We start from the raw sequence: 26,640 nt of genomic DNA on the forward strand, positions 1-26,640 counted from the left end.
TCTTCCAAAGGTTGAGATTATCCCTAAAAATCTACAGCCAAAAAGTCATCCGCTAACTACTTAAACAGTCCCGCAAATAATGATATTTTTGCGGGTCTTCCAGACAACACTCCCCCATGTACGTATTATTTGTTAGAGGGGGGGAAATACCATTGGGTGCGTCGTTGGCATACGTCATAAATAAGCCGCCACACCATTAATTTAACGTCACAGATCACGACGCAAAACGCCACACGTTCCTGCCTTGGCCGTCGTAACGACATGGCCGACCTATACGCATTACCATGGCTACGAACACAAGCCACATCCACGAGCAAGCTACGAATATTACGTCTATATTGCGAGAAGTTCTTTTCTTGCCCAGTGACGTTCTTATTTCCGATTTCGACTCAACGATATTTAGAAAGAGAAAAGTCTATTTTGACCTTCGTTTTTTAAGACGCTCCAATTTGCCAATGACTACTGGCCCGGGGGGGGGGGGGGGATAGCGTGCTAGCGTCAAATCTCGGTGTGTTTCCATGGAAATTCGACGTCACGTGAATGAGATAGGAAATGGACTATCGCTTTCTGCGAGACAAAATGCTTCTCAGTTGCCAGCAGATTTTTTTCGTGTAAGCTTCCGGAAATCTGGTGTTTTATTTTCCGTGTAGTCCAGTTGGTCCAGTTGCGTAGGAACCCCAGAGGGCAAGGGGAATTGCCCATCCCAAAAAATTGTATTGGGACCTAGATAACTTAAATTGATTAGTTGAAAGTTATTAAAGGATTAATGAAGCACAACATTATCCACAAACGAGGAAAGTGAACAGTTCCTGTAATTGGTAATCTGAATAACACTCAGGTTCTATATTATTTTGTGTTCATTAACACCTCAAATGCAGCAAAACCTTTCCACAGGAAAAAAATTGATAAACGTGGTTGTTCGAACTTGTTTCTGTTTTTCACAACAAATGTTTCCATTGGTACAGTACTGTTACTATTTCATCCGGGTAATACGCGGGGCATTAGTCACGTTTGCCGTACAGGTGTATTTTTACGAGCTAAATCTAGCATAGTCACTGAAGCGAACCTAACAAACTTCTAAATTGCTTTTTAAAATCATTAAATCAAGTTCCATGCTTGTAAATTGAGTTTGTTATGGCGCTCACGGTTCAAATACATCACAAAAGCGCCGTTTACCCCTCGCGTGTTGCTCTTAATAGAGCGTTCTTCTACCTTTGATTATGGCCATTGCACCCCCTCCCCCTTGCAATGTACTACCACTTTTATTCGTTCCCTTCGAGGGGTAAGACACTCTGCGAACTCGGTGTACACTGCCGAACCTTTGACACTGCTAAATGGAACTCGCGAACTCTTGAAAATATGTACCTTTAACAGTGCTAAATGCACAAACTCGATGTACAGATTATCTGAGACTGTCTTACCCCTCGGCTCTCTTTTGTGGCCAGAGTTTTAGTATTTTCCTTAAAACTTCCCTCGCTTCTCTTTCTAGGAATTGTAGCTCCGTTCTTCATTTTAAGTGAGTAACTCGGTTTTGTTTTGTTTATTTTTGGTAATTAGATCATTTTCGTTAAATTTAAAAGTAATAGTTACATTGATTTTGTTAGATAGTTGGCCTTTGAGTCAAATTAGATGTTCATATTTGAATATTGAGTAGATATTCACATTTTGTCATCGAGTCTAAATAAGCGATACAAGTTTGACATTGAGTCAAATTAGATATTAACATATTGCCATTGAGTCAAATTAGATATTAACATATTGCCATTCAGTCAAATTTGATATTAACATTTTGCCATTCAGTCAAATTAGATTTTAACATTTTGCCATTCAGTCAAATTACATATTCACATTTTGTCATTCAGTCAAATTAGATATTAACAATTTGCCATTCAGTCAAATTAGATATTAACATTTGGCCATTCAGACAAATTAGATATTAACATTTTGCCATTAAGTCAAATTAGATATTAACATTTTGCCATTCAGTCAAATTAGATATTAACATTTTGCCATTCAGTCAAATTAGATATTAACATTTTGCCATTCAGACAAATTAGATATTAATATTTTGCCATTCAGTCAAATTATATATTAACATTTTTCCATTCAGTCAAATTAGATATTAACATTTTTCCATTCAGACAAATTAGATTTTAACATTTTTCCATTCAGACAAATTATATATTAACATTTTTCCATTCAGTCAAATTAGATATTAACATTTTTCCATTCAGACAAATTAGATTTTAACATTTTTCCATTCAGACAAATTAGATATTAACATTTGGCTTTTGAGTTACATCATAAACTAAGAAATGTTTCTCTTGGCAATCCGCTCACTGCTTTTCCCTGTATAATAATAATAATAAAAATCAGCTAGGCTAATACCATAAGCCTATCATCCTTATGATAGGCTTATGGTATTAGCCTAGCTGATAAACAAAGGTCTACCATAGGGGTCCATGTTAACGGCGTTGTCCTGGAGATAAGAAAATTAACGTACGATGATAGGGCAGTAGCGGCATCTTCGTTTGCAAAATTTCTACATCTAAAATATTCTCTTGGTAGAGCTGCCCGAGGGGCTAACCAGTAGCGGCGCTAAGGGTGGGCTGAAGTGGGCTTTAGCCCCTCTGCATTTCTGAGAGGGGCCACATATTTATATTAAAAGGGCCACATATTTGAATTTATGAATTTTCTTTATCTCTAGAAATTTGTTTTATTGCCAAGAAAAATTTTTCTGGAAAAAGATAGTAGACCATAAACAGATAGATTCGGGAGGAAGGGAGCGGAAATTGAGATAAATTTGAATGGACAATAGAAAGAAAAGAAAGGGAATTTAGGGATACAAGGTCATAGGGGGTCCAGTAAACGCCACGAGCGACGCACCAAGAAAACAACCTTGCTCTTCTCGCTTCCTGGAAAAATTATAAGGGGTCACTAAATTTGTAAAATGGAGTGTAGCTACACTCCACGGTTGTTAGGGCCACAAAATTCTTAGGGGCCACAAAATAATTAGCCCACCTATGAAAAAACCTTAGCGCCGCTACTGGGGCTAACCACTTCCCTTAATCGGTGTACACCCTAACTGTAATGATTACGTCATCTTCCGTAATCTTTTGTACTCATTCGTAATCCCATAATTATTTGTAATCTTCGTACTCATCTGTAATCACCCGTAATCATTATGAAATCATGTGTACTCATCGTAATCATGTGTACTCATCGTAACGTAATCATGCGTACTCATCGTAATCATCTGTACTCATTGCGTAATCATGTGTACTCACCGTAATCATCTGTACTCATTGCGTAATCATGTGTACTCATCGTAATCATCTGTACTCATTGCGTAATCATGTGTACTCATCTGTACTCATTAATGATTACGTAATCGGTGTAAAGGCAAATTCTTACTGGTTAGCCCCTCGGAGCAGCCACGCTTGGGTTGATTAATGCCACAAAAAAACGCGTCTAAATATCGAATTTGAAAAATAAATACCTTCAGAAACAAGTTCTCTTATTTCTAAAAAACCAGTTTAAGGTTCTGATGAATCATTTGCAATGATAAGTGTTCATTTCAAGTTTGAAAGCGATAAAATTGCGAATTAAGCCCGAGGGGCTAACCACTCTTAGAAAATCTGTACACCGGATTACGCTTAGATTTGCACTGCCAAAGGCAGGGACTTCAAAGATTACACGTAATCCCATTAGTACAGTCAAAGGTACGGCTCTGTACACCGATTACGCAGAGTGATCAGCCCCCCGATTAAGCCTTGGCTACGGAGCTAAGGGCGGGCGGCGGAGATTTCTCCCGCGTGGTTCTAAGTTTAAAAACGTTCGCGTACGCCTTCTGCGCATTCATCATGCAAGTTGCTACGCCTAGTTGAGAACATAACCACTAGGAGGTGCAGATTTTGAACACCTACCTCTTAATAACGGGTATGTGATGGTAAAAAATTTGGCCTAGACCTTGCTTATGAGGACCTTATGATAGGCTTATGCTAATACCCATCTAGCGACTTTTAAAGTTAAAGTTCGTCCGCAGAGAACGCTTAGACAAAACCTCTACTTGGAATGCTTATCCAGCCGTATCGCGTATGGTTAAAATAACTCTTGACGGCTTTGGCCCCGCCTACGAGAGAAAAAGCGCAAACGAAGCACCAGGGAAATACGAACATTAAGGTTTGGGTTCGTGTGATAGGTAAAAAAGGACTTTGTAAACAAATCGAGGTAACCATCTTAAAAAAGGAATCTTAACAGTATTTAAATGTCCCAGCGCTTATTGCAGCCTACTTCCAGGGGTTAGTAGACCACATTTAGAAGCTCTCTGGCGCACTTTTAACTCATCGTAGGAAAGAAACAGGCATACTTCTCAATTCAGCCCCTACTCCTTAAAATTTTCGCACAAACTTTTGAAACACCCTGAATAGTAGCCGATAATTAACGAATAATAATCTTAGAAAACAGAAGATGTGGAATATTATTTTAGACCGAGCACATCCTACGCATTCCGCTAGAGGTCTCTATCGCATCGCGGACTGGTCTATTAGAAAGCGTTTGTGTACATTTGGCGTATTTGCGGGAACGTTGGAGAACGGAAAAGCAACAAGCTGGAATCGAAAATCTCTTTCAACGGATTTTTTTTCTATGAAAAGGACGAGCTTGGGGGCCCTCAACGCCGGTACGAGCGCCCCCCCCCCCCTTCCCCGCTCGCGGAACAACTCTCTCTCTTGATCCTTTAGATCCAATCTCTCATCTCCCTATAGCCTCCCCCTCCCCTTGTCGCCGGGAGAGCCCTGGCGGAGGCTCGGGGAGACTCGACGCTGAAAGGAGGAAGCGTTGAGGAGCCGAGGCACTTTTCGACACCGTTCCTGGGAACCACGGCCTGGGAGGAGGAATTTGGGGAACGTGGGGGAACGGAAGCCCTCCCTTCCCTCCTCAGTCAAGGGTTAACAGGGGGGGGGGGGGGCGCCAAGGTGACTGCAATAACCGAGTAATTGAGATTTTTCACATTTACAGCTCTTAATGGGAAATAAATAATGTCACTGCTTTAGGGTGGCTAGCAGCGTTGCCAATTCCTGAAACTCAAATTATCGTATCAGAGCCAAAAAAGTATCGATTTCGGAAATAAATTATCGTACGTCTGAAAAGTGGAGATCAATTTGAATTTTGTGTGAAATACTGACGTTAAATTGTTAAATCAAAATTAGAAAAATAAACTTAAAGTTCGACCATTTGAAAACTTATGTTTTAAAGTCACAATCATAGATAAAATAACTTCGTAAATAGATAGGAAACTTCAATGGGGCCAACTGACTTTCACGAGATTGCCCTGACATCTAGTGACTGCGCCAGTTGGCTGTGTTCTCAAGAGCGTAAAACGTATTGAGAAATTTGAGGTCGGAGTTTGGGGAATAAACGTATTTTGCAAGGTAACTGTCTTCAAATATACCAGAAATAGCGTTTAAAACAAACTTGAAATCTTTACTGAATGCTATTTCTTTAGTGCTATTTTTTAAATTTGCTCTCAGTTCAAAAAAAACTACTTTTAATACATATAGCTCGCTTAAGCCTTTGCAATTGGGATTGCGTAACACCAAGGTTCTAGTACGTACTTCGAGTAGTGCTAACTTCACCAAATAATATTATTCGGGTGCCGCCACCAGATGTCGGCCGAAATTCTGGCGTCACTTCTACAACATGAAGTTTCCTATCTATATACGAAGTTATTTTACCTATGGTCACAATATTAACTGGTAAGCTGAATTATCGAAAAATGCGTACTAAACTTACAGGAGACATCCCGAAGTGTAACCCATCGATTTTGTTCAAACTCGGGGGATTGGTAGACGTTCATGTATGATGAAAAATTCTAAAGGGAATTTATTCAAAAACATTTTTCGTTGCCATGGCAAAACGGTTGCCCATTGAATAAATTCCCTTTAGGATTTTTCAGGATACATGAAGGTCTACCAATCCCCCGAGTTTGAACAAAATCGGTGGGTTACACTTCGGGATGTCTCCTTGTTAGTGAACATTTAGTCAGTGGCGGCCCCAGCAAGTTTTTCTGGTGGTGCGAGATCTCATTGTGGCGCCCCCCCCCCCCCATATGCGGTCGTATATTCGTAATTTAGCTGTAGATAGAGACTGAAGATAGATAACATATATTAATAAATCAAACCTCGACAAAATTAGTATAGTTGTAGTATGGATAAGGAACAATAAGTTTAACACTGAAATGGAACAATATTTGTTTATTTAAACGACTATGCCGCAGACAACGCTCTCGTCACGCATACGTTAAATTCACATCGTAAATTCATTTAAATCCGAAAAAATAAAAATATAAAATTTAAAGAAAAGGCCTAGATAATCTAGGCCTTTTCTTTAAATTTTTATATTTTTATTATTTGCAACTTAGCGCCAGATTGCCACCTTTCTCGCTTTTGCGCTTGAAATTTTTTTAATTAAGTCAGAATAACACAAGTCCTGGGCAATACCATTTTCTATGGACAAAATTGCAAGATCTGACAGTCTATCCTGACACATGGTTGAACGTAAATAAGTTTTGATTAGTTTTATTTTACTGAAACTTCTTTCTCCTTTAGCGACAGTTACGGGAATTGTGAGCAAAATTCGAATTGCTGTCCACACATTCGGAAATATATCTTGCCAACCATTTTGCTTAATAAGTTGAAGAACGTTTTTTGGTGCTGCTGAGTCAAGCTCTTTTAACCATGGATTCAGGCTTAAAAGTTCATTAACCAATTCACAACCAATTCTAAATCCGCGCAGGATTTTACCAATTTGGACTTTTCTGGAAGGGTTTTGATGTTATATAAAAAGGACCATGTATCATTAAATTTGGATAGTTGTGTGAATCGAGTAACCAATGCATTCTCAATCATATCGATCATAGGGTAAAATACGTTCATCTTAAACAGTTCTTCTGGATCTGTTGGTGTCTCATCTACGGTCTCGTACTCAAATAATCTCTTCTTTCTTCGGGATCGGACTAGCTTAAAAATAGGATCTATCCCAGCTTGAGAAGCAATTTCCCTAGCTGTTACCAGAGCAGGCTGATAAACCCGGTACTCTTTCACAAATTCCGAGCAGTTCTTCAGCAATTGTGAAGCGTTTGTTAAATCCATATTTTCAGACTGCATAGCCTTACTTACAACGTTTACTTGAAATAATACATCATACCAAGCCACCATTGTAACTATGAATTCAAATTGCTCCATGTTCTGAATCAGGGACAAGGCCTCTGATGCTGCAACTGAGTCGTTCGTTTCTTCATGAAGATCCAGAAGGGCGTCACGAACTGAAGAGTAGTGATAACGAACTACGGCGAGGCTAGAAACTCTACTCTCCCAACGAGTTTCACAAACCTTTTTCAGCGATAGACCTTCTACGTGCTTGGATATCACTTCCCATCGCTTTGTTGAGCCAGAGAATATAACAAACAGTCTTTGAAGAAATCCGAACAAAGAAACCGATTTAACTGATGTTTTGGTGGCATCTGCTATTACCAAATTCAAGCTATGACACCCACCGGGATTAAAAAATGCTCTAGGATATTGGTTCAGAATTCTGCTTTGGACATCTTTGTTTACTCCTACCATATTGGATCCATTGTCATATCCTTGGCCTCGACAATCATTCATATCTAAATCAAACGCTTGCACAATTTCATCAAGAAAGAGGCCAGTGAGACCAGCTCCCGAAGAGTCACTTACCGGCTTGTAAGCAACAAAATACTCACGCACTTGGACTTCATCTTCATTAGTGTCAACAAAACGCAATGTTAAAGATAGTTGTTCGATGTGACTGACATCAGGGGTGCAATCTAGTATTATGGAGAAGTACTTAGATGACTTTAACATAGTCAAAATCTTATTTCGAACTTCACTTCCAAGCAAACCGATTAACTCGTTTTGAATGCGTTTGCCAAAATTGTGGACATTGGTCTCTTTATTAACAATACGGCGAAGGTGCTCCAACATTACAGGGTCAAATTTTCCTAGCAGTTGCACTAAACCCAAGAAGTTACCATTATTAGGAGTATATAGTTTTTCAGATCCAGAGCTTCCTCTGAACGACAAATTATTGCCGGCTAAAAATAATGCTATGGACATCATTCGTTCGAGGATGGCAACCCATCGTGATTTTTCGTCTTCAATTTGTTTTTGCAAATGCTGGTCTATTCCACTGAAGTTCTTCAATCGAATCGACGCTTCTATCCAACTCTGTAGGGCGCGCTGGTGATCTGAGGAAGTTTCGTGAGTTTTGAGACGCACTGATAAGTGTCTCCAGTCGTCAAATCCTTCTTTACCCAAATTAGAGTGGGAATTTCTTATGAATAAACAGCAGCAAAAACAATATACTTTATCAGCAGATATAGAGTAAACAAGCCATCTTCTTTTATAAGTTTCTCCATTTGGCATTACTCTTTGAAAATGCGCATTTGAAAAATGACGTCCATCATTTTTTTTTGGATATTTGTCGTTGGTTATTTCGTTACTTACAGGTCCACGAATAATTATTTCGTCTCTAGTTCCAGAGTCAACAACCGACCATTTTGAAATATCATCATAATTGGCATTTTGAAAAAGCGACGGTGATGGTATGTCTGGTATACCCTCTTTTTGAACTGCAGATGACATTCCAGAAATAACGAAACCTTCTTGGGCATGCAGCTCTTCTTGTACATCATGGGCTTCATCTGAAAATAGACCTCCCGTCGAGTGTTGAACTAATTCTGATGATGACGATTCAGATGACTTCTCAACTCTCAAAAAGGTTGCAAGCAATTTTGCAGACTTCTCAGTTTCGCCTTCATTTTTTCGTTTTCTTTTTAAGTTTTGTGTGCCAGAAGGTTTTTTTGGAGGTAGCGACATGTTTTATCTGTTAAGTACACCGTACGCGTACTTTGTAAATACGATACCAACATACTATTCAAAATGTATTGAAAAGCTTCACATTTTCTACTAAACGTTAGGAACTGTGTCAGTAATAGTCCAGTTCACTTTTTTTATAAACAGGATTACAGGACTATTACTAACATTGTTCCTAACTTTTACCGTTTGTTATATAATTAAACTTATATTTTGGCAAAACTAACGTGAAAAGTTTAGTATTCATTTCATTACTAATTACTAATAAGTTAGATACATCATACTGACACATAATACCTGCAATTGTGTTCTGCTGAATTCTTGACTGCTTCCAGAGATAATTTAGATAGGGAGCGGCAGCTCCTACCTTTAACAGTACAAAAAGGGATGCCGCCCAAACACACGGTCGCGTCGAGATTATCTGGCCAGGTTAACTTCCTGTCACGTGTCAACTCCGTTTTCTCCTAGATTCTTATTGGTTGCTTTTCCTTTGATTTTACGCGTATAACTGCAGCGCCATCTGGCAGCGGTATAGAGAACGTTTGATCATTTTCATCATTCTGCAATCTATCGTGCGAGCGAATTTAAATTTTCTCTGAAATATATTCAGATTTGCTTACGATTTGGAAGGTTTATTTTCTAAAGGTAAATATTCATTGCGTTTAAATATATCAACTTTTTCCAATTTTAATAACATTATTAAATGGTTGTATCTTATAGGCGAGTCAAATATTTATTAAACTATCCAAGGCTTAAATAAAGCCTCAGCGAAATGAGCGAATTGTCTGCAAATATGGGTCTTGTAGTTCCAAACAAAACTCGACTAATAGACAGAGACCTTGGAGTCTTTTTCATATAGTTTCCATCAGCAAAAAGGGAGACCGAAAAATGTCAACGGTGGGTTCAGGCAATGTGGTTGAGAAGACTACTTTATCCGATGTTTCTCTATGAAAATGAAAACAATGAACGTTTGAACTTGAAGGGAAATGAAACCATTTTTTGGATGCTTCAAGAAAATAAATGTCATTCTTTAATTTTAGTGGCTAGAAAAAGACTTCATGAAATATTTAGAAGATTGGGAGAAAGATGTTACCAATTGGCCTGTAGATTTTGCCAACAGCGAAAGGAACAAAATGTTTTTAAGCGCAGCAACAATTGAGGGTCTATGAATGATTGGTACAGCTATAATAAACATTTATTATTTTAGTTATAGTAAGATTCTTTTTTTCTCAATTTCAGCCGTTAAATTCCTTTTTAGTAAAGGTGCAAAATAAGTTTTGATGCAGCACTTATATCAAGATCCTCTTGAGCAATACTTTGGGAGGCAGCAATGCTCGTGTGGTCGAAACAGTAATCCTTTCATTGGGTTGTTTGAAGCCAGCATGGATAAACTTAAAGCCTTATCTTGACTAGTCATAGAAGCGGTTAATGGCAATTCCAGAATTTTCAAAAAAAATGGTTACATAATTTTATTTCAATTCAACTTGAAACATCTCAGTTTTGAAAAATAAAAAAATATAATATTGATCTTTTGTGAAACAAAATAATGCGTTCTTTTTCAGGTCGTTTTACAATACAAATTTGATTATGTAAACAAAATTAGCCTAAATTAATCTATACATAACACAAATTGAAAAAAATTTATATCACTAGAAATATTACTTAATCTTTCCGTTGTAACACTATTCTGATTCTTCACTCATTATGAATAGGAAAATTTATTAGGAATACATATTGTAGTGGGAAATTTCATGATGAACGTAAAAATTGTTGTAAAGTTCCAAATCTGGGTCTCCATTTAAAAAATTATACATTGAATTATCGTCAATTTAAATTGTGCTTTGAGATGAGCTTAAGCTGATATTTGTTTTAATTTCTGGAATGTGAATGGTGGGAATTTCATCCTTAGTTGGAGTCTTTGGAGATCCTTTACTTATTTTGTTTTTCTTCAGAGGAGATTCTAGCTTTTCCTTCTGCGATTTTTCTTTCCAATATTTTCCACAACAGGCTTTTTCTTTAGAGAGATTAGTTTCGTAGACTCTTTGGACTTTTACATGAAACCCTTTCGTAATGCTTAATTAGCTTTGAGGGCTTCTTTGGTTTCATACTGATATGTCCCGGACTAAACATTTTCCTCTAGTATTTACAAATGCATCCATAAATAATTTTGGTTCATTTAGCTTCTTGAAAGTATACTGTAGACAATGGTATACAACACCTAAATAAATAATATTATAAAAATGTATTACGAAATATTTTAAATTAAGAAACAAAATAATTACCTTTTAAGATGAAACACATGTCTGTTCAAGTTTGCTTAGGCCAGAGAGCCGAATTTCAAATTTGGTGCTTCTATCGTCGTACGTTTAACTCCGCCTCTTTAGGGAGGTTACAAAAGCATCATACCGGAAACCGACCTGGCCTGTTATTTCGATCACGTGGTTTTAAGAGCGACAATTCAACCCCCACTTTCCGCTCCCTATCTAAATTCTCTCTGCTGCTTCTGTGAAAGTTCGTTACACAACTAGAAACTTTCATAAGGGCCCTTCTCGTCTAAGCTACGGTCGAAATTGACAATTTTATCTAATTTCACAACAAATACGCAGGGGCGGCGCCAGGAATTTTCGCGAGGGTAGGCACACCAAATAAATGGGCCCCGACCCGGGACCCCCCTTTTCTCAACGAAATGCTTCAATAAAATAAAGCATTGATGTACAGTCTGTTTAAAAAGTCTTCGACAGGTGAAATTTTTGCCCTCTTTTTAATTCTGCTAGAAAACTATTAGATAGATCGATGAAACCAATTGCAACTATTATTTATTTTCCAATATCTTTCGTTATTTATCGGTTTCGTCCACCAAAATTTAATAGTTTTGGCAGCTACCGTCAAAACTCATTTTTGACAACTTTTTAAATATTGGTTCTACGGCACTGACTCGCGCGTTTTTGAATTCACAATGGTCGATTCATATTTAGAAAGTGGAAAAACTTTCCCTCTACAACCAACGGTTGAGAAGTTATCGTGTTTACAAACTTTCGTCGAAATTGGGAAACACCTAAAATGCATCAAGCGATTATTAATAACGCAACTTCAACAGCGATTCAATAACATTGAAAATATATTTAATTAAAGGCCGGTTTAAAAAAAAAACAAATCCCAAGAACAACTTGGCAAGTGGTTTTAGGAATATCCTTTTTTATACGCTAAAGCTTTTAAAAAGCTATTTGCTTTAGAAACTTCGACAGCGATCCAACAACATGTTTAATTAAAGGCTGGTTTAATATTGTGGTAACCATTATTATAAACAATTTCTAACGCAAATATCTTTTTAAAAGCTTTAGCGTATAAAAAAGGATATTCCTAAAACCACTTGCCAAGTTGTTCTTGGGATTTGTTTTTTTTTAAACCGGCCTTTAATTAAATATATTTTCAATGTTATTGAATCGCTGTTGAAGTTGCGTTATTAATAATCGCTTGATGCATTTTAGGTGTTTCCCAATTTCAACGAAAGTTTGTAAACGCGATAACTTCTCAACCGTTGGTTGTAGAGGGAAAGTTTTTCCACTTTCTAAATATGAATCGACCATTGTGAATTCAAAAACGCGCGAGTCAGTGCCGTAGAACCAATATTTAAAAAGTTGTCAAAAATTAGTTTTGACGGTAGCTGCCAAAACTATTAAATTTTGGTGGACGAAACCGATAAATAACAAAAGATATTGGAAAATAAATAATAGTTGCAATTGGTTTCATCGATCTATCTATTATAGTTTTCTAGCAGAATTAAAAAGAGGGCAAACATTTCACCAGTCGAAGACTTTTTAAACAGAGTGTACATGACGAACAAAAAAGTTCTAACAACAGTAAAACGAGTCCAAATATAACAGAACTGGTTTTATTTACTAGAAGATACCTCAACAATTTCTAAATACATTATCGACAATTGTTTCATTGTTATTTATAAATAATTTTATCTCTTGGGACAATTTTGAGACCTTTTCTAGATCAATTTGGGGCCTCTTATAGGGTGATTTTTGGGCGCCTCTAAATTTTAAGGTAGGCAGTGGCCTACCTGGCCTACCCCCTAGCGCCGCCACTGCAAATACGTTGCTTCAAAAACCACGATCTCCGGTCTGTTCTTCTTTACCACGTCGTTGGTTCTGTTCCATCGAGAATTTGATATTATATTCCGATTAATTTCCCAACGTGGAACGTGGAAGGGAACTAATATAGTAAAGCCAAATACACGAATAGAAATAATATAGTTTGTATAGTTGGGCGCGACTAAATTTAATATGTTAATAGCATATATTTTATTTTTTTAGGGTGCACAATGATATTTTTAGGCGGCAGCGCGAGGTCAGGCGTTTCGGTCTTGCGGTCAAAAGTTATTGGTCCCGTCGTCCCGATCCCGTTTCGGCGCCCCCACCTATGACGGCGCACTGTTCGCACCGCCCTAGGGCCGGCGCTGCATTTAGTGTTTGACCAATTAACTTAATACCTTCATCGCATTAAGTTTTTCTCTCCATCTCAGCTAAGGCTTTCTTTCAAGGCGTTCGTGCCTTACTAACTTACTACAGGCCACTAATATTTGGTCTAAATGGATGGATGTTGATATCATTTACTTAGATTTTTCTAAAGCCTTCGATTCCATCCCCCACCCTTATATTCTGGATGCTCAACGCATTGCAGGTATTGACGGTGATGCCTTTAAATGGATTGAAAATTACTTGAAAGATCGCAAACAAATGGTCGGTCTTCAGGGCGAGGCGTCTCCCTCGAGCTCTATAGATAAAGGGGTCCCGCGAGGCTCTGTTCTGGGTCCATTACTCTTTAATGCGCTTCTTAATTCCCTCCCAGTGTTGTCGTTGTTGCTCTTATTTTGCTTTTTGCTAATGATTCGAAGCTTTCCTTTAAAATGAGATCGCGTTCTGATTCCGTCTTGTTGCAGAATGAGTTAGACCAGAAGAAAATAGGGGGAAGTACGCTTCTAGTCAGCTTTGGAAAGGCGTCACTTTTCACGAATTTTCGCGCCAAAACGGTTTGGCGGGAAATCGCGGATGAATACATCGTTTAAAAAGTCATTTTTCTTAAATTGAACAATTGTAACATATTTCCCTTCTCATTCTCTGCTATTTGAGCTAAGGCGTATTTGCTTTCGTCGATTATAGCCGTGTTGAATCAAAACAAAAGTAGGACTACTTTTTCAGTTTGGTTTATTATGCGTAAAAAGGCGTTTTCGTGGGTCACACGACGACTTCTACGGCTCAAAGCTACAGATACGTACTTCCCCTATTTTCTTCTGGTTAGACGCGGTGGTTAGCTGGGCTGTTTGTCACGGACTCGACTCTCCTTCAACACCAATAAATGCTCTGTTCTTCATTTGGGCCGCAATAATCCTACGTTTGTTTACAATATCAATGGTACTCCTATTGTTTCCACGCTCTCCGAGTGCGATCTAGGGGTCATTGTTGACCCTCACCTTAAATTATCGGCTCGCACCAATCAGGTTACAAAACGGGTTCGTTCGTTGGCGGGACTGATTCGTCGTAATTTGAATTTTCGGAACCCCAAACTTAATAAACAGCTTTACAATTATCTCGCTCTCCCCATCATCGATTATTGTTCCCCTGTTTGAACTCCACATTTATCCACTGATCTCTTGAATTTGCAAAAAGCGCAGAATCATTTTACTAAATTGGTTACAAAATTGGAAAAGCTCCCTGCTCCCTCGCGACTAAAAGCTCTCGATATTCATTCTATTCCTATTCGTCACAAAATTAACAATTTAAGTTTTTATACAATAATTTAGAAATACATTTTTCTGGTTATTTTTCTTTAAGTGATGAGTCCAGGACCCGTGGACACTTGCTCAAACTTCGTCAGCCCAAATCTAAAACTTCGGTCCGTTTTAATTTCTTTTCGAGCACTGTCATTAGCGACTGGAATTCGCTTCCTAATGAGATCGTCACTGAAAAAAGTTTATTCCGTTCAAAATTAATGGCCTTCTTGGGGTTAGAGAGTTGATTTTCTTTTTATTTCTTTATAATTTTTCGCTTTGTTTCTCTATGTATTCATATTTTATTATAATCTATCATATTTTACTTTTGAATTCTGTTTTTCTGCGCACCAGTCAGCTTCTTGGATTTGCAGATATTGTTTTTTCAAATAAATAAATAAAAATAAATAAATATAGTACGCCATTAAAAATTTCGTACGTCCCAAAAATAGCTCGGAAATTATTGGCGTGTACGATAATTATCGTACGTCTGGCAGAAATACTAGCCTTTAGAAGGGTACCTCGTTTGTCCCACGGCCAACTTTGATCACACGCTGTTCGCGCTATAGCAGCAAAGTCATTCGCCCAGTGGCGTAGGCAAGGGGGGGGGGGGTTTCCGGGTCCAGACCCCCCCCTGGGGCCTACCTTTGACTGTACAAAATTTCCACCCTCTCTTCGACCCCCTCTTAACATTCACATACTTCGACCCCCCCCCTTGACGAATTTCTTGCTACGCTTCTGCATTCGCCTATTTCTTGGGACCAAAGATTTTCTCGCCAGGGGAATTTTTTTGCTGAATTTATAACATTTTTACATTGGCGGCAATATAAAAAGTATGAAAGTAGAAAAGCTAACACACGTGAGTACATTCCTTGAGTATGTTTTATGAAGGGAAATTCACGTTCATTGAAGGTAGCAATTGTCGAGATGACCAACACAAATTGACGACTGGGCTAGTGAAGGTTTCCTCTGTCTAAATCCTTGATTAAGTCAAGAAGAGGAGAACTACTCAGAATATATCCAGCCACGTAAGCCACACTGGCTAACTTCGAAGTAGAGCGTTGGTTTTCGGGGTAAAATAAAAGGACGTCAAAAATTTCCAGGCAGTCTTCCGAAATCTGTTCGTTGGAGGTATAAAATGGACCTCTGTCAATTCTCGAATACACGCACACATCTCTGCAGGCTTCAATTGCGTCAAAACTGTCATCTGGTACATTTGATGCCTTGACTAATGACATGATGGTTCCCTTTTTAACAATCTTGACCTCTGACATTCGTTGCAAAATACTAAAAAAAAACCTCTCAACATGGTCGCTAGTTATCCTAGTTAACACAAATTCGAACCCAGGCTTCAATAAATATTTTGTGCAGGCTACTGTGGACTGGGTCGTAAGAGCAATTGCTTGGTAGGTTTAATTTTTAATATTTGTTGCTGGTCTTTGCATAAAGCCTTTCACAATCGAGGGAGAAAAATGATTTTTATTGGGATTCCTGGATTGAATACCATAATGCCTATTGCAAACGTTGTGGATGTCGAACCATTTTTGAATTGTTTCCATGCACTCAGTGGTAGGCCCGGCTTTTTTGAAAATACTTGCTTTCGGATGACTAAAATTTTGTTTCTCTAAATACATTAGAGCCGCAATGACTTCTGGCGCCAAAATTACAATCTCTTCTCAAAATTGGTTGGCTCTATGCATTTCCTGGTCAAATTCCTCGCGATTTATGTTCTCATGTTTCTGTCATGAAGTTCGTTTCCTATAAATGTCTTCCGATTCTGTATCTATTAATTTGTTTCTGCAGTTTTTGACTATATGGCTGGCATCAAAGCTGAGGAACAGTGTGCGTTGCTTGTCCACCGGATGGAGAATTTCTAGTTTTAGATCCTTCAATCCATAACTACATTTGAAATGTGATTGTCTATGACAATTCTGATGATATAAAAGCCACAATCTTCTACTTCTTTAATCACGTAAAGAGTTATCAATCCAAGGTTAATTGCTTTGAAAAGAAGAACCTTGCTGGAATAGAGAAAGATGAGAAAGAGAAACTGGTTCTTTTTGCTGCTCAGTTTCAACTTCACCAGAGTTTTCGAAAGTCAAGTTGTCTTCTATGTTTTTTTTTGTGTCCTTTAATCCAAATGTTTGGTCCAATTTTTTATCGTATATAATTTGAGGCTTGCTTGCTTCAGATACTAGCCTTTCTTTTATTGTTTAGTGAAACCAGTTTGACCATCAATTTTACCGACATATCTTTGTAATGTTGATTTAGAAGGTATTTCAGAAATCCAAGTTTTCTAGGCGTTTTATCACCTTTCGGAGACCCGAAGTTCCAAACAGCGCGTAATCTCACGGTAGTGGTATTCCACGAAGGGCGTTTGATTTTTTAGATCTAATAAAACTAACGCTTGATCTTCCTCAGACTGCTCCGCATCTTTAGTTATGTCCGATAATTTCTGGTAGGGCTTAGTTTCGATTTTTCTTATTTCCTCTCTTAAAGGGGAACGGCCAAGCTTTTCCAAATATAGCCTTATTTCCGTATCAAAAGATTAACAAGACGTTCAATATACTAACACGTACCTTTTTTTTTGTCTTGAAAAAATACCTTTTGGCCCCAAAAATTGAAACGAAAAATAACGCCAGGTGTTTGGGTTTGAATTTTCGCCGCCATCTTAGGGGCTGCCGCCAGCGCCCCTAACCCCGTATGAGCGATTGGCGAACTATCCTAATTTTTAAAATCGCGCAATTTAGCCCGCCGCGCGTGAAAAACATATTTTTTGTGTCTTCAGCAGCGCGCGCGTTTACGTTGTTTTTCTGTCTCACCGACTTCTCAGCAGGTGTCGCGGCGGACGCGCGCTTTTCGATTTCCCGAAATTTCTTTATTTTATTAAAAATTAACCACTCAATATTTTTTATGCGGTTTTCGCGCCATAAATTTTAGTTTTTAATGGGCTATACGACTATCTAACTGGTTAAAGCTTGACCGTTCCCCTTTAAGGTGTCAATCTGATCTGGTTGGTCTTGCAATTTTCGTTCTGTGCCATACTTTTGTTTGCAGAGTGTGGATTGTGCGTTTCAGTTTTTGAAGTTGTGAAACTTCCTCGTCCTCTAAATTTGGATCACCCACATTTGGTGAAATGTCAGAATGTAATGATTGGTACTAAGACGACTCTCAGGAGGACCATTATGTTATAAAATAAAACACTAAAGATGATAAAATACTTAATACTTTAATATAGACAAAATATAATATACACTTAAAAATATCAAAACTATAGACAAAAAACAGGCGAGTGAGTTAGACTACTCGGATAGGCATCCTCGATCGAACTGGGGAGAAAAGGTAGAGTAGAATAACAAAAACAAAACAAAATATAAAAGGTTTCCCCGGGACATACTATGACTCAGAGTCCGCGGTGGGGTCGGTAAAATATAATACCGAAATAAGCAATTAGCGGGTTCGTGTGAAAGGAGAGACAAAGACGGTGGACGAGCTTTCAAAGAAGAAAATATATACAAATAAGCTGTTACGGGTTCAAGTCGCGTTCTTTTTAACCGTTACAAGAAGAACTTGGCACTGAGGATACTAAGGTAGGGATTTTTACGTGGGGTTGTTTTATTGTTATTGGGTCTAAGCCTCGATCAATATGTTATCTCTTCTTTGTAATCTTAGGCGTGATATAAGTGGGATATCACGAAAAAATACTTGAAACGCTCTTTTTTATTTCAGTCTCCGTGAAGCAAATTTAAAGCTGTACAATAAAATTTATTATTTCTAAATGGCAGACTATTCGACTATAGATCAACGAACCTTCGCAGTAGTGAGACGGCAAGAAATGCAAGCTGCATACCACATCCGATGCAATTTTATCATTTACTTGAGTCTTTGCTTGAAATGTTCTTTAGCCATAAATTGCGTAGATTTTAATTTGATAGAATATCGTTAATGCTCAATTTTTGCTGTTTCGCGTATTAGATGTGCAATTTGGCACGCAACAAGAATGCATTGTCACTGATTAGTTTCTAAATTTGCAAAAAAGGCACTAAAATTAAACTTACCTAATAAAATTATATTGCGTAAAACCATGGTTTCCACTGTTATAAAATACGTTATTAAAAACCGGAGAATCAATTAAACCACGCGTCGTCCAGAAACATGGTTTGAAAATTCCACCTAGAACTTAGCCTGAAGACCATATCCAACCTAACCCACTTTTAAACAGGGTTGGCAAGAACCAGCCAGAGTGGCTTAAACCACTGTCACGCGCAAAAACATAATTTTGAAATCGGTCAATTTGAGCATTTTTGAAGTAATGAGGGCTAGATATAAGCAATTTGAGCATTTTTTATTAGTGGTTTTTACTAGTTTAAACCACTGGTTACAACTCGATTTAACTATACTGGATTTCTTTTAAAAAGCCGTTTTTTCCCCAACCCTGCTTCTAAATGCGTCTTTCTGCCGTAATTTAAAATATACGACAACCTTTGCATCGAAATTTCAGTTAAATATGTTAATTTAATAATATTTACATTTTACTGTATAGTAGTTTCATATAAATGGAAAAAACAGTTTTTATAAGAATAAGTTTGAATTCCCCGCCTTTAATTTGTGTATGAGTTGAGCGTCCCTAGCGGGATTTCTTAGTCACACTAGTTTACATAGCAGCTTATCAAAATGACGTGGCCGCTGTAGATCAAAGTTGGCCTTGCTTGTCCAAACCCGGGGACATACAGGCTGCAAACTCTCCAAAGGCCCCAGTGTCTCCCCCCTCTATTTTGTCAGGCCTGTGCTCGAGTTTCTTGACGCGATTTAATTTAGTGAGCTTATAATTTGTGGAAAATGAGCTTTTGGAAAAGAAAATATCGCGGTTATGTTCGATTTCAGGCTAACAGCGGGATTTATTCAACGAGACCCGATATCTACTTTAAAAAATCAATGCAAATCAATAATTTATAGGGCCTCACTGTTGATAGAAATGCGAGGATAAATTATAATTTATAGAGTCGCAATCTCCGTTTTAAACGTTTCTTCTCCATTTGTTTCTACGGCTCGTGTCTTAATGGACCGAATTACTTGGCCTTTCTTCAAAACGAGGTAGCGGACGCATTGGATGACCTTTCCCAGGCTCCCAGCACGATTTCATGCGTCTATGGTTTCAGCACGACGGAGCGCCAGCTCACCAGCACCGTGATGTCGTGGAGTGCCTCAACAACGAATTCCCAAATCAATGGATGATAAGGAATGGACCCGTTTGTTGGCCTCCTAGATCCGCGGACAGTTCTGGATTTTTCCTTGGGGCTTAATAAAAGGCCACGTATACCCTTACGCGAGAGAATTGTAGAAGCATGTCGTCTTGTTACTCCAGAAATTATCGAAAACTATTTTCGAAATCTTTTTTTACCGTGCCCAGATGTGTATCGCAGCTGACGGTGGTATATTTGAAGCACATTTGTAAACTAATTTTGTTTTTGGAAATTCCAACATAGAAACATTTTTGCCAATTTTCGATTAAAATAAATGGGAGTAAAAAGCTATTGCCTCCTACGACCAACTCGTTTTATTTCAGCGAAAAATAGGCGGATTTTAAACCAACCAAGTTTATTCTAACCTTTCCGAGTCTGCTATTTGTTTATTTCACTTTATCACTGGAACTTTTGTCTGCGATCTACCGGTTAAAAATAATATCGAATAATATTTTTCCAAAAACATGAAAAATGCCCCGGTTTTCGCACTTTTGGATTAATGCTCTAGTTATAAATTCTACCTCATTGGTTGTAACGGTCACCAAGCCACGCTCACACTAGAGCTTAAAACCCAGTTTAGGACGGTTTGAATGCCAGTTTTGACCACCGACGATAATTCTTGGTTCACACGTGCGAAATCGCTTCACCCCGGTTCGCTTAGAGCCAAGGCTTAACGTCTTATTATGACCACAATTTTGAAAATACTAAAATATTTCCCAAAACAATTAGTTAATCATGTTTACTATACATACAGTAACATTATTTGACATTATTTAGAATTTTATTCCCATTATTTTTGAAAATATGTGCAATTTTACTTCCCCGGTTTGTCGTTTTGAACCAACACGAAGCGATTTCTCACGCTGGTTTTGAAAACTATAGTTATCTAAAACGAAGCTATTTTAGGGGTAAGTGTGAACCTCACTCAAGTGGACTAAAATGTTTCAATACTGGATTCAAAACTAGCTTTTATTCACTCGAGCCTCAGAAAACAACTTTGGTTCTTCAAGATGGCCTTCTAGTATTTTATTGTTACAGCAGTCATTTACAGTTCAGTTATTATTGCAGAGCTTCATAGATTGTGAATGAATTATATTCTGACAATGGGACAAAATTCCATTGTCAAAGGTAGAGTGGCATTTGGAAATCTGCCAATTGGCTTTCAGGGTATTGAGGACGGAGCGAGACTGTATTGGCGAGTGTCAAAGTTGGCCGTGGTCCAACTCAATTCGTGCTGCTTCATGAACCTATTTTGAATGATCCCTGGATTACAGAATTCGGTTACGAACTATGCTAGTTAACTAGTCAACATTTTTCACAAAAAAATATTGAAAAAACCAAGATGCTCCGTGTTATCGGAGAAAACATTTCCATAACGTGTACTCGTGTAGGCTACACGAACGCTTTTAGTTGGCCAAGTTTTGTTGACCGAGGCTCAGGTACAAATATTTATAATTAATAATTTTCGTACGTATCCTTTTGATTATACAAAACTAAAGCATAATATTGATAAAAAATAGCTTTAATATTGTAAATTGACATATTTTTACAGAAATGTTAGCAATATTTTTAAAATTACTAGTAATTTCCTGCGCCGTTTCACACAATAAACCTCAACGATGTTTTTGGAGTGTATGAACAAAATTTTATATTCCGATTTTGACAAAGTTAGCGTCATTTTTAACTTCAAGAGTATTTCCATTTCCTTAGGCCTTTAACGACAAGGGGGGAAAACGGGGGGGAAACGTAGTTTTCCGTTGCCTGCAGGTTATACAGCGAGAAGTTCGATGGTGACGAAATGTTTGACAATTTAATAAGTTCGCGCGTGCCCCAAATACTTCTGGGAAATTTCGAGACCAGGGTTCGTTTCCCGCGAACAAAAGGTGAAAACCCCGCGGAATCTAAAGCAAGACCGCTCATTTCATTTTTCTCAGGGTTGGCAAGAACCAACCAGACCGGTTTTAACCACCAAAAAATTTCCTGGTTAAAACTACTTTTTTTTTTATTAAAAAACAATATTGAGAAATGAATTAGAAGTATTGAAAATTTAAATACTATTTATTTCAAATAAAAATGCAGAATATAATATTCTGCATTTTTTATTCCAAAACGAAACTAAAACTTAAAGGCCTAGGTTTTTTTCTGCCTGTCCCCCTTTAAATTAACTTAGTGGAGCACAAATACCCGGGTGGTAGGCCAACCGCTGAACATGTTGGCCTAATTTAAAGGGGGACAAGCAGAAGAAAAACTAGACCTTTAACCTTTACTTTTGGTCGTCTACTACGTCGTCTCACGAAGTAATGAGGGCTAGATATAAGCAATTGGGGGTCTTAAAATTCATTTTGCACGTGGAAATACGCCACCATGTTAGGGTAAAAAAGCAGGTAAATAACCCTCAATGTAAAGGTACTGTCATGCGCAAAAACGTAATTTTTAAATCGGTCAATTTAAGCATGAGGGCTAGATATAAGCAATTTGAGCATTTAACCGGTATAAACCACCAGTTACAACCGGTTTTAACCATACTGGGTTGTTTAATTTTTAAAAAAGCCGTTATTTCGCCTACCCTGATTTTTCTACTGATTCTACAAGGAAACTCGGAAGTCGGCTTTTGGTTTTTAATTATTAATAGTTAGGATTTATAATACCATTGCAAAAATTTATAAAACCCGCAGCCCGCGGGTGAGCATTTTTATCCCGCAAAGTTGGCAACTGTTCGAGGCACGACCTGATTTACGCACTGCAGTGTTTTGCTTTGGTGTTATGCCCCGCCCCATTTCAGGCTCCATCTTGATTTTAGGTGTATATCGCCATCTCTTGAACGAAACATGAAACATTTTTCATAAGTATTAATATTTGAATTTATTATTATCATAAGCCGATCATAAGATCCCCATAAGCAAAGGTCTACCATAGGGGCCCGTGATTACGGCATTGTCCTGGAGATAAGAAAATTACGTACGACGATAGGGCAGTAGCGCCATCTTCGTTTTCCAAATTTATACATCTAAAATATGCGATGCTCGGGTTGATAAATGCCACACAAAACGCGCCTAAATCTCAAATTTGAAAAACTAATACCTTCAGAAACACAACTCTTATTTCTAAAAGCCAGTTTTAGGTTCTGATGAATCATTTTGCAACGATAAATGTTAATTTTAAGTTTGAAAGTAATACAATTGCGATTTGCGAATAAGCCTTGGTTACGGTGCTAAGGGCTCGCGGCGGAGTTTCTCCCGCATGGTTCTAAGTTTAAAAACGTTCGCGCACGCCTTCTGCGCATTCATAATGCAACGAGCGAAATTAATTTGGGGAAATGCCTAGTTGATAATATAACCACTAGGAGGTGCAGATTTTGAATACCTACCTCTTAATAACGGGTATGTGATCGTCAAAAATTTGGCCTGGACCTTTGCTTATGGTGACCCAGTGGCGTGTCCAACCCCCCCCTCCTGGGTCTACCTTTGACTGTACTAAATTTTGACCCCCTCTTAACATTCACATACTTCGACCTCCCCTTGATAAATTTCTGGCTAGGCCACTGTGGTGACCTTATGTTAGGCTTATGTTATTATAAATATCATATTTTTTATACGTTATATTTTTAATATTAATAAGTCGTATATAAATAAAATTTCATTCCTATTTTATAGTTTTTTTAACTTTTCGCTTGGGGCCAAGACCTATTGGAAATTAAATCTTTTCAAGATAACGCTTACTTTGTCGAAATAATTATAGAATTGGACCATTAAATTTAGAGTAGTTATTTTCGAATTTGCGCTCACATTTCTTTCCATCAACTTACTCTGAAAGAAATGGACTACCAACTTTCACTCAGTAGCGGACGCAGCCTCGTTAAAAAATGGACCAATAAAAAAATTCACCTATTACTCACGAAATCGTTCATGGGCCCATAGTTTAAGGGCCACACCGGCGTTTGAAAAATTCTGAAAACTAGCGCGTGAAACAGATCAAATTCAAACGCCGGTGTAGCCCTTTTAGTATGGTCTATTTCTAAACTTTGACCTCAAACACGTAATGGTAGACCACAAGAATGGTAGACTACAAAGAACCATAATTATTCTATTAAATACCGGTTTTTTCCATAAAAGCGAAATGTGACTTGATGCTTTCTTGCAAGTTCGGGCTTGTTCTGGAACGTCTGGGGAGGGGGGGGGGAGAGGCGGGGGGGTGGCGGTGAAAACGGCCGACGGAGAATCTCCGGAAGACGTCAGCATCAGGTAGTCGTCGGAAACGGGGAAACCGGGCGTTCGCTTCCCCCACCACGGGGCGCCACAGGTAGATCGAGGGGCTTACGGCAAGGGGACTGGAAGGGTGAGGTGGGGGGGGAGAAAGTCGAGGGGCTCTGGCGTTGCGGCGAAGACGTCGTTCGGTAGCTGTCCCGCACAAAGTCGACGGGAGCGCGCATCGTTGGGCCACCGACGAAATGCGGCCCTTCTTCCCGGGAGATACCGCGGCCCACAACCGTGCTTTCTCGGCCGACGACTCACTGCCAGTCGCGAGAACAACCTCGGCGCTCGCAGCCGGCCACCGTCGACGACCATTCGAACCAATAGCTTAGAAACTATATATATATTATATTATTATATAATAATATCTTTGGAAAAGTTTGTTTCTCATCTAGATCATCTCTAACCCACGACGCGTTTTTACGCGATTAATTTTGAATCATCTCTCGGCTCATAATCTTATTCGAAATTGAACTCTTTTAAAAATCTTCTCTCTAGACCGGTATTTCATTTTCACTCTCTATTTCATTTGTATGTTTCATTTGTAATTTAACTGGTGGAAATCGTTCGCTTTAGACACTTTTTGTAAAACAGGGTACGCGACGACAAAACTTTGTTTTTTGGACAATACTACTGAAAGAAATAACCTAACGTAAAAAATATCAGTAGTGTTGTCCAACAAACATACTTGGTCGTCGTATACCCTGCTTTACACGGGGATTGATGTAAAGAGCTGCTTGGCTATTTCTTTTCTTTCTTGCGCTATTTTTTTACGGCATTAAAAATGCCCAATCTAATGTTTTTGTTTTAGAAATTTGCGGAATCATCTAAAAATAGCGCAATGAAAATAGATTAATTAAGTTCGGATGCTAAATAATTTTGCGTCGAGAGCTTTTGTGAAGGATTCAAGGATTATTCCGCGATTTCCACCAATTAGTTTAAAACGTACAAATGGTTGTTGTAATTTAGGTGCATGTGCAGTTTTCCTGTTCAATTAATTAAAATTGTTTAATGGTAAATATTTAATAGTTTTGAAATACTCGAGCGTGTTATAAATGTAAAATGACCGCAACTAAAGTAACTTGGTGATGGCTACTAAAAACGTAATCCGGAGTGACCGGTTTCACGATCAGTCGCTTCAGTGGTCACTCTCATCTACACTGACCAAACACTAAAATGTCACACAGGATTACAAATGAAAAAGCGCCACCCGTGAGATGTTTCTGAATTTCTCGAGGAAACAGAAATCTTTCAGCTAGAAAGTAGGGACTCTAAAATCATCCTGCTATCAAACTTGGCACCAGTTATTTAATGGTTTTTAAAAAAAAAATTCAACTATGGTGGTCACTAGTACCATGGTTTAATTATAATTATCTGGTCCGAGCAATTTCTCAACTGGTAAACCAGTTGACCAGTTCAATCTTGTCCAAAAAGCTGTTGCAATCTGGTCCAAGAGTGATAAAATTTACAGTAAAACAATCTTGACCACTAGAAGCAGCCGCGCGAAATTAAAGCGTTGTTAATTAATTTAATTTTAGTGTTGTTTGAATGAATGATGAACATTCCTTTGTCCCGCAGACATGCAGCGAAGTATTCGACTTCAAGAGGGTCAGTTGTTGTTCTTGGCCGAGAAGGCCATGAACGATACTGGCCTGCGTGGCTACTTGTGCAAAAGGACATCGGACAACAGTAAATGGCAACTGCGCTGGTTCCTGCTCTACCAGAACCTGCTTTTCTACTACGAGAACGACTCGATGCCCAAGCCAACCGGGGTCATCTTTCTGGAAGGCTGCTACTGCGAACGAAACATCACACCCAGCACCGGGAAATGCAACCAGTCTCAAGTAAGTACTTCGTGTTTTCCTCTTTTTCACAGTAGAATCGAAATCTTTTGCTTGTCTGTTTTGTCGTGACGCGGTAACTAACGCCAGATTTTTTCGAAAAGCTTAGAATTTTAGCAACACATCAAATTAATACCTCTCATTGCTGTACAGTATTTGGTGTAATTCTCTAACATAGTTTTTGAGATAGGCATCTCTATAGGGCTGTGGGAGTACTCGAACATCAGCGAGTACCCGACCACGAATAAGTAATTGGAGAATAGTCGACGATTACCGAGTACCAAAAAATTGCATATTTGGGGACCCGATTACTCGAATAAGCTGCTCTTTAAACTCGTCGAGTATTTGTTTTTTTTTTATCCTCGTAGCTTCAAAGTTAAAATGGAGGTTTTTACAACTTTTTGGGGGCAATAAATTGTACCAAAAAAGTTGTGGAAACTGTGGTTCATTTAAATTAAAGGAATATTTTTCAGCATTTATACTCCTTTTAAATTTAATTTCATAATTACTTGAATAAAACCAGCTCCTAATCAAGTACTCGATAACCCGACTCGTTAAAAATATTACGCGAGGTTTTTTTTAGTTACTCGATTCGAATAAGATAAAATTTCCCTTTAATCAAGTACTCGATTA

General features: G+C 38.3%; 2 protein-coding genes across 5 annotated transcripts in view; one reads left to right on the plus strand and one right to left on the minus strand.

Moving 5' to 3' along the window:
* Window positions 1–6,749: 6,749 nt before the first annotated feature.
* On the minus strand, window positions 6,750–8,900 carry LOC149921936 (zinc finger MYM-type protein 1-like). The gene has a single exon (XM_090162191.1). It carries the CDS (start codon window positions 8,898–8,900, stop codon window positions 6,750–6,752), a length of 2,151 nt encoding a protein of 716 aa, XP_090018317.1.
* Window positions 8,901–24,338: 15,438 nt separating this feature from the next.
* Window positions 24,339–26,640, plus strand: part of LOC149921937 (ras-specific guanine nucleotide-releasing factor 2-like) — a 108,047-nt gene continuing 105,745 nt past the window's right edge. For all 4 annotated transcript variants that reach the window (XM_090164067.1, XM_090164070.1, XM_090164069.1 and 1 more), the window contains exons 1-2: window positions 24,339–24,668; window positions 25,745–26,010. In XM_090164067.1, the coding sequence (XP_090020193.1) occupies window positions 25,747–26,010 (264 nt within the window). In that variant the 5' untranslated portion in view covers window positions 24,339–24,668; window positions 25,745–25,746. The remainder of the gene's footprint in view (window positions 24,669–25,744; window positions 26,011–26,640) is intronic.

This window comes from Leiobunum rupestre, chromosome 11, assembly GCF_980474605.1.
Source record: "Leiobunum rupestre chromosome 11, qqLeiRupe1.1.hap1, whole genome shotgun sequence".
Classification (NCBI taxonomy): domain Eukaryota; kingdom Metazoa; phylum Arthropoda; class Arachnida; order Opiliones; family Sclerosomatidae; genus Leiobunum; species Leiobunum rupestre.